Source organism: Stigmatopora argus, chromosome 12 (genome assembly GCF_051989625.1).
Source record: "Stigmatopora argus isolate UIUO_Sarg chromosome 12, RoL_Sarg_1.0, whole genome shotgun sequence".
NCBI lineage: Eukaryota > Metazoa > Chordata > Actinopteri > Syngnathiformes > Syngnathidae > Stigmatopora > Stigmatopora argus.
The window spans coordinates 8908901-8917858 of NC_135398.1; the positions used below are offsets into that span (position 1 = coordinate 8908901).

Genomic DNA, 8958 nt, shown 5'->3' on the forward strand with positions numbered 1-8958 from the left:
TCTAATGTTGATGTTGACGTCTGCCTCCGCAAATTCCATTATTGCACGCTCTATAATTACAGCTGCTACTTTGGTGAAGAAAGGACGGGTGGGGGAGTCCAGACACCTCGCCTCTGTGTCCCAGCAGCGTCCAGCAAATTGTTGTATGCTGTATGCTGTATGTTGATGCTGATGCTGATGCTGATGCTGATGCTGATGCTGATGCTGATGCTGATGCTGATGCTGATGCTGATGATGATGATGATTATCATCACGCCCCAGGTGGTGAATGCAATATTCCCTCGTTCGCACCTTGTCACAAGCAGACTGCCCGTTCCAATGTTCACAAATATGAATCTAAATTAGGTATAATAGAATGTTGTATGTTGTAAAGTCCCAGTCACAAGATGAAAGTTATTTTTCCTCCGTTAGGTGGCATCGTTGCAAACTTTGCTTTCTACAAGAGATGTATCCTTCCCATTTAAAACAGTTCCACCTTTTATATGGCACGTAGCTATTTTAGTAATTGATCATACTTAACCTCATAAATATCTGGTGTACGCCGCATATTAAGTCAAATAGGGCTCATAATTTGCATTTAGTGTACAAGTGTGTCCCATAAATGTGATTTCCACCTATTTGGGTGCAAGGGCTCAGTTATAATTATTGGAGTACATTTGTTATCATTACTCATTTTTACAATTTTAAAAAAATAAATATATAAAATGATAGGCAGCTCCGTGAAAGATGGATTCTGACTTTCGGGCAAGATTACATCCAATGGAGCATGCACTTTGATACTTTAGTAAATGGCTCAATTTCTGTATATCAAATTTAAAAAATATTTTAGTTTTTAATATCCATCCTGAAACCAATCAGCTTGAACATTCCTCAAGGCTACGCCAAGTTAATAGTATATATCATTACAGTGGGGCCCACCAGAGAAGTCTACTGCTGTAAAATGGTTGCCGCTTACTAACAGCGCTTACTTCAACTTTCCGCATCTAGTTCTTTCTACGTGATAGCTAAGATCAAACCTGCAACATTCCTTCAGGCCCTCCTCTCCGAACATCTTGCCAAATTCTGCAAGCTTGTATGACTACTTTGCAGAGAGAAAAGCAACATGGAAGACATCGTGCTCCAAACCCGGAGAGCAAGCGGTATTGTGGTAAGAAAAAAACAACTAAAAAACTTATTAGACTCGTCCTAAACTTGGAACAGCCCCGTGGGGCAATTTGGGAAAGTTTGGCTAGGCAAAGTTGCTTTGCACGTCCGAGTCGGTGAGTCATTTCTGGGAAAGATGCAATGCAATGTAAGTATTTTTCATATTTCATAGATCGACGACGACTGGCCAGGTTATAGTTTAGAACTCTTCAGTTATCCAGCGCACTACACCGGGGATCTGCAATGTGTTGTCGTTCCACATGGAGTCATCATGGACAGGTAGGTACAACACCAGTTAATATATATATACAAATAATAATAATAAAACTGGTGAAAAAAACGTGGAAAAAAATCTGAAAGCTCAAATCTAATCTTGATTTGGTGCATTGTGATTTGTGATGATTTTGATCTCAAGTGATTTTTTTTTTATACAGTTCACAAAACATACTATTCAAAAAACAACAACATAATGGCACGCATATTAATGCTGTTAGGTCTCCGATGCATTTTAACTAGGAGGGTGGCAGTAATAATTCATTGCCAGCCCTCCCAGATGAAATTGATTGGCCATCAGTTGCTGTCAATGCCACGGAATAATTCAATCGTTAAATAGTTTGACTTAAACATAGGTACTGTATATATCTAATTGATGCAAATCACATCAACCACTGTAGTTTAGAAATAACAAATATTTTAAGTGGTTGTTTTTTTCTGATGTTTGATCAATGTATTCATTACTTCAAACTGACTCATTGGCTGCCATTGATTTCTATAGACATTCAATCTATTTGAAGTGATAAGGCTGGCAGTGAATAATAAAGTTTCATTCACTGCCAGACGTCCAGTTCAAATGAATTGGAATTGGAGATTAAATTAATTTAAATTCACAGTAGAAGGATGAAAAAAACCACATGATTGGATGTGTTTCGCCTTGAATGGTAGCCAATGAAACACAATCGGAGTGTATGTGCTGTTTCATGTTGCATCACTGTGGAAAGACAGAGAATTTGGTTTAAAAAAAAAAGAAATAAAAGAAAGCCTGTCTCATTAGTAGACTTTTTATTCTCATGACCACAAAGTATCACGCGGACAGTCGATTACAGAAGCGGTCCTGCTCCACCGACCCAAATTGATTTTACCATTTTATCTGTTGCCATAGAAAACAGAATTCCCACTGCAGTGACATTTATCTAATCTAACAATTCATACTTTTGGTAATTACTATATTACACAAAACTAAAAAGGGACCTATTATGGAGACTACATTGTGAAAACTTGTATAAACTAAATGGAAAAGAGTATAAAAAAATAAATGAGTGTGATTAATTGTTGATGTGCTCCCATGACCCTGTAAGTAGAGGACAACGGGTAAATATTTTATTCAGTGTGAAATTGGAATTTGTCTCACATCTACCAATCTACTGCATTTCTTTTCCCAGAACGGAGCGCCTTGCCCGCGACATAATGGACGACTTGGGAGACAATGACATTGTCGTTTTGTGCGTGCTAAAAGGGGGATACCAGTTCTGCGCTGACTTGGTGGACAAGATCAAGGCGCTGAGCTGCAGCTCGGACCGCACCATCCCCATGAGAGTCCACTTCATCCGCCTCAAAAGCTACCTGGTGAGTTTAGAGGAAATGCACTGGAATGCATTTGGAGCAGCACATTTCACGTTATTGTTGACATAGGGTGTTGGGTGGGGAAAAGGTAAACAAGCACTACTACAGGTCAATGCCCTCTACTGGCTAACTCTTAACCTACAACTCCTCAATTAATTAATCAGCTTTTAGGAACAAATGAGGCAAGTCACAGAATTGGTGATATGGCTGTTAAAAAACTAATTTCAAAATTTTCATCAAAAAAATAGGTGTAAAATCTTGATTGGAAGTATTTTTTAGCCACTGGAAAGAACCAGTGTTTTTTTTTTCCATAGTTACTAGCTATTTATTTCATGACAATGTGCCAACGTATCACAGCACTGTTTTAAACGACTTAAATGAAATTATAATAAGTCATAGAAACTACAAAAGATGTAATTATCTTCTTTTGCTCAGAATGATCAGTCCACAGAAGATCTTCATATTCTCGGAGCAGAAGACTTGTCATTTTTAGCTGGAAAGGTAATTCATGCATTTCTGTTATGTATTTATGATCGTAATTACTAAATAGCTTTAGCATTTATAGTTTTCTAACAGTCGCAATGTTCATTTGGTCATGCCATAACATTTTTGCCACCCACAGATCTTATGGTGGGTCATCTTAAAATTACAAAATTGTTAATCAATGGATGAAAAATAGCATATATTTGTCCTTGAATCTTAATTTATTGCCCATTACCTGAAGGGTTTTCACCATTGTGTGATTCTACCTTTGTTTACACAGGCCCATTTCTGCTCCCAGTGTGTTGTGAAATTTGCACCTTAATTATTAGATGAGAGATGAGAGCGAATTAAATTACTACTCGCCAGACTCTCTTGTATTGACAACTCATCAACTAAAGAGGGCGGCATTACCTCATCTCTAACAAGAGTAACACGCCTATTCGCTGATGGCAGTTTTTCATCTTTAATATTTCCATGTCAAGTCCTTACAGGAAGACCAAAGACCTGATTTGAACCCTTAACCGCAGAACTTCATAGAATAGAATACATTTTAACCCATGGTGCCCCGTGCTTCTCCATGTATGAGCTATACATAAAATATGCATTCTTTATTCTCCCATCTATAATTGAAACAAGTCATCACCATCATCAATCTAAAAAAAATGCCTGTACAAGTCAAGGCCATTATCAATCTAAAAAAAACTTGTTGGGAAATTCTGCTGAATTTCTATTAAGAGTACACTAGAAATGTATTGTTGTTGATTGCAGGCTAGATTTCGCAAGGGGAAAAGGGAAGAGGTGGAGCGATGTTAAGGAAAATGATTATTTGTGGGGAGTGTTAGTTTAGCTTGTTGACTAATATTTTAATTTTAGCCTGGGGAGTGGGGTGGACTCTTCAGAATTGAGATGTTTGTGTGAGTCATGTCCAAGAGTGTAAAAGAAAAATGGCATCGCTTTCGGGAGACATGTACGAACAAAGCAGTGTGCTGCACTGAATATGCTGCTTTGCTCGGTTTATCTGCTTGTACTTTTTAATATGTGTGGATGACCACTGACCAATCCCTTCTAAAACAATGTACTGGATCTCAGCTGATCTGAAAGCACACACCCTATATAGGCAAAAAGGTGTGGCCTCCTTGCCAAGAACATGAATTATTGACGAGGTTGTAAACTTTGAGTCACGCTAGACGCCTTTCTCACTTTGCATGTTTTTATTTAGAGCGATCTTTCGAAATCCTCCTTTTGTGACGCGCACACTTAAGTCTCAAACGGAACTGTTCTACTGGAAGAAGTGAGACAAAATGTGCAGGGAAATAAATGGTTCAGGAATTTTAAAACAGAACTGACCAAGTAGTTTCATCAATAGAAAAGCAATTTTTTAGGACTCTTATTTAAATTTTTGTGTAAAAAAATAATAGAATTGATAGCAAGTAAGTATGCAGGCTTACATACTAGGCTGCATATAAATAGTAGTCTGTTGTGTTGTGTTGATTGCCAAACATTTGTAGAATTTCAGCTATTTCTCTGCGGACATACTTGGATAGAGTTGGGGACTGATAGTGGACGAGGAATGGTGGGTGCGTGTGTAGATTTCAGTTTTGGACTTATAATAAGTAAACACAGCCAACGAGCCTAATTGCTTTTAACAATTTAAGAGGGGCTGTACAGTATTCTGGCAAATATACATTTTGCTTATGTTGTTCCGGTTCAGCCTATCAAGGATAGAATCAATCATTTTAAAGAGATTGTTTTAGTTTTTACACAATACTACTGTTCATTTGTTTTCCTTTTTTTCTGTCAGTATCTGAATGAATGGAGTTAACTTGCAGCCTTTCCATCTAACTGTTTTGTCTCCCACCCCGTCTGCCCTTTACTGACCCGACCTCACAAGAACGTGCTGATTGTGGAGGTGAGTCAGCCGTGTTTTTCATTCGTTATTGTTCTTTCCTATGTCCTAACAAAGATGGCGAACCAGGTCAAGGGCAGCCAGCTCAAGTTTTCCTTTTGAAGTGTGTTTAGCTGTAGTCCAATGGAGAAATCTACATTTTTCAACATTCACCTACAGATTAGTGTGCAAGATTCATATTTTTCGAACTGTTTTGCAACCATCCTCGCATAAATAGAACACATAGAGATTTTTGTCTTTGCAACACAACAAAAAATGCTTCACCTCATTAGACGGCTCTTATTTTTAGTCAAATACAATAAACCCAGTGTGATGTCAGATCCTGACTGTCAATGCACAAGGCGCCAAAACAAAACCAGTTGGTTGCTATTCAGAGGGGTTTTGAGACAGCATGAATTAGTTACAGCATGGCATGTAAGGCATTTGTATGTACTGAATATATAAAAAGAATTGGCATCACTTTCCTGAAAAATTGCAAAACAGTTTTTCAATATATTCAGTTTCTTTATATGGAAATTTGCAGGGTGTCAAGTTCTAAAATCGGATTAAATGTGTATTTTCATTTTTTGGGGGGGTGCCTTATAAATAAATATCTTATGCAACTGTGTTTACGCATCAGCGAGTCAACAACCTGAACTTAAGATGCTCAAATTGCATGTAAATAACTCCACAAGCAGCAAGCGTAGGTTGTGACAATACAGAAGTAAAACAATACTCCATAAATTTTGTAAGTGATATACAATACATAGTGTTGAATGGCTTATCACAGTGGGCGTTTCTGTATTGTTTGCTGCTGACTGTGAGTGTTATTCTTGTTGTTTGCCTTGTGTTATTTCTTAGTTTCACTTCTCGAGCATTTTGTAATACAAGAGGTCAGTTGTGATTTTGTTCATTCAGTAAAAGCCAAATTATTTTTTTAAGAGGCTACTCCTAATATATTACACAAGAGTAGCTGACTTGACAAACTCCTCCCACTTGTTACAGTGGGAAATTAATCAGTTCTTAGTCTGGAAATTCCACATCGGTAATCTTGTACTTTCTCAATCCTGTTTTCCTCTTGCTTGCACGACTCAGGGCATTATTGGCACCGGCAAAACCCTGAAGGCTCTCTTGAAGCACGTCGAGGCCTTCCAGCCCAAAATGATCAGAGTTGCTGGGTGAGTTATGACTGTGTGGAACACTAAACAAAACAATTCCGCTTGTCCCACTCTGTGAATCACTCAATATCCGCCATCCAGTCTAGACAGTACACAGAGCCAATAAATGACACAGGTGGTGCTGTTTAAAAATTAATCCACATTGGTGCCATATGCAAGAGCATAAACATATCCTAATATTATTATATCTGATTTTTATGCAGATTGCTGGTGAAGAGAGTCCCACGTAACACTGCGAATCTCCCTGACTGTACGTATCTAACTTATTCTCGCTCTCATGTGGTAATGACTCGATGATTCATTCTGACACAGCCTGGACTATTTTATTTGAGTCGGTAAACGAGATCAAAAGTACAAAATGCTCAATGTTTAGTGTTTGTTCCCCTTTTATTTCAGACATTGGCTTTGAGATACCCGATCGCTTCGTAGTTGGATATGCTTTGGACTACAATGAGTATTTTAGAGACCTCAATGTAAGTGAAAAACTGTTTTTGATGATCACTTTAAAAATGTCAGGAAATTATCCTGTTTTGCTGATCAACATAAAATTAGTTGGACACATTATCCTAGTAGGCATGAGATATGTTCAAGGACCCATGCATGAAATAAAACTGTATTTTCATTTAGAAATGGCGCCTTTAAATAAGCCAATTTAAAAGAGAATATCAGTGTTCATATTGTGACCAACTTTGAACATGGATGTAGTGGCATTTTCAAGAAATACCAAGGGTAGGAGGCCATTTTGCCGCTACTCTGAGCTTCTACGTATTCTTGCTTATTTTCTAATATATAGTAACATTATATATATATATATATATATATATATATATATATATATATATATATATATATATATATATTATATTTATCTTTTTTGTGTACCACTTTTTCTTACAGCATATATGCGTGATCAGCGACAGTGGTAAAATGAAATACAAGATATAAAGGAAAGAATCGACAGATCTCATCTCAAAACTTTAGTTTGTTACAGCTGCTACAGAGAGAAATATGTTCTCCAAGATTACTGTTCAACATTACCTTAGTGAAATGACCAACCAGCAAACACACTGCTGTTCAAGACGGCATATTACACACACACAAATGTTTTTTAGTCATTGTCCACAAATGAACATTCTTACAAGTTTGTAAAAAGAAATAGCTAAAGTGAGAAATATTCAGGACATGCATTAGAAGTTAAGACAACTACACACCTAGCGAATGATGAACGTCAGGTTTTTTGTTGTTGTTGTTGACATTTGTAGCAACTTATCCCCAATTGTTTGATCAAATTCCGATTTTGGGGGGGTCTTTTGTCCTCGGTCATTTTATTCTTAAACGTACAGTACATCTATGTGATGCAAGGGATTTTACAACTAACCCTGAAACTGATTTTTAAGTAGGAAATGTTGCATTTTCTAACAAGATGCAGAATTGCTCGTCTCAAGGTTTGAGCACAAACTAACATCTGTTAATTTTTTTTAAATTACTTTTGGTATTTTGCATTTATCTTAAAGCTGATGAACTTATTTGAACTATTGTGTGTTTATTGAAATTGTGTACATGAATTAATGTGCTCTGTGTTAAAATATACACAATCTTTTATTTCTATTTAGGACAATAGGTCATTACTATCATATTACTGAAAACATCAGTCGTTATGCTTATTTTTTAGGCCCCCTGCAACCCAATTTTTAAGCAGGTTGTCTCACAATAGCAGAATGGAAAATATAAGTTGCCCACAAATGAGCCAAATATGCACAGAGAGTCATTTGTGTCGAACTGTTCTACTCTTTTTGTACACCTGACATACGACTCCCTACCTTTTAGCTGGGAACACTGAAAGCTATTCAAGTGTTTTTTCACTCACTGCTGTGGGAAAAATGCTAGATTGGTGAGATGACCTTTCCAACCAGAATTTAAAAAATCAACGTAATAGGACGTAAATGCAATGTTTTTTGAAGAAGGAAAAATAATGTAGTAGCAGAATATGCACAAAAGAGTAATAGGTGCATCAATCAAATCACTGTTTTCAGTTGACATTTGACATTGACTAATGATATTTTATGATCATGATGGGTGTGTCTAACAGGAATTTGTGGTCATGTGTGGTAAAAGTCATAGGTAGTACATGTTTTTACATTAGATTTATATTTATGGATTGCAAGGTTTGTAATAAAAATCCTCTGTAAAGATAGGATTTTAGTATTTTCTTACCAAGATATTTGTGGTGCTATGCTGAGCAAATGTTATGAATTGATGTCTATCAAACTATGTTTTGTAATGTTTAATTAATCTGCCATAGAGTAAGTAGCACATTCATAGATTGATTACATTACATATGGAATTGGTTAGATTCTAACCAATGGACAAATGTGTCCAAATATGTCCACATTGACTGAAAAGCTTTTTGGCAACAAAAGCCAACCATGTCCAAAAGAAACAGGTGGCCCCTTCTGTTCCATGGTATAAAGAGGACATTTGTCGGGGGGCCTGGGGATTGAAGTACATCGAGACCCTCAGATTCAGCCAGTTTCACCAGGAAGAGTTGTGTGCGTGTGTGTGTCTGTTCAGAGCACTTAACCCTTTCAGTGCCATTGCCATTGAAAACCATTTAATTAGGTAAAAGTAGATCAACCATTTTGTGGCATC

The 8958-nt window shown here is 37.0% G+C and overlaps 1 protein-coding gene across 1 annotated transcript; it reads left to right on the plus strand.

Moving 5' to 3' along the window:
* The first annotated feature begins 969 nt into the window (after positions 1 to 969).
* On the plus strand, positions 970 to 8504 carry prtfdc1b (phosphoribosyl transferase domain containing 1b). The gene is made up of 9 exons (XM_077614390.1): positions 970 to 1147; positions 1316 to 1422; positions 2583 to 2766; positions 3199 to 3264; positions 5138 to 5155; positions 6227 to 6309; positions 6513 to 6559; positions 6706 to 6782; positions 7207 to 8504. The coding sequence occupies exons 1-9, from the start codon at positions 1103 to 1105 to the stop codon at positions 7252 to 7254; spliced, it is 675 nt and encodes a 224-aa protein (XP_077470516.1). The 5' UTR covers positions 970 to 1102; the 3' UTR covers positions 7255 to 8504.
* Positions 8505 to 8958: the final 454 nt, after the last annotated feature.

Excerpts from the sequence above, each read along its gene's own strand:
- prtfdc1b (XM_077614390.1), top strand. The coding sequence starts at position 1,103 with ATGGAAGACATCGTGCTCCAAACCCGGAGAGCAAGCGGTATTGTG. Across the intron at positions 1,423-2,582 it reads CATGGAGTCATCATGGACAG|AACGGAGCGCCTTGCCCGCG; the intron begins GTAGGTACAACA and ends TTCTTTTCCCAG. Across the intron at positions 6,783-7,206 it reads AGTATTTTAGAGACCTCAAT|CATATATGCGTGATCAGCGA; the intron begins GTAAGTGAAAAA and ends TTTTTCTTACAG.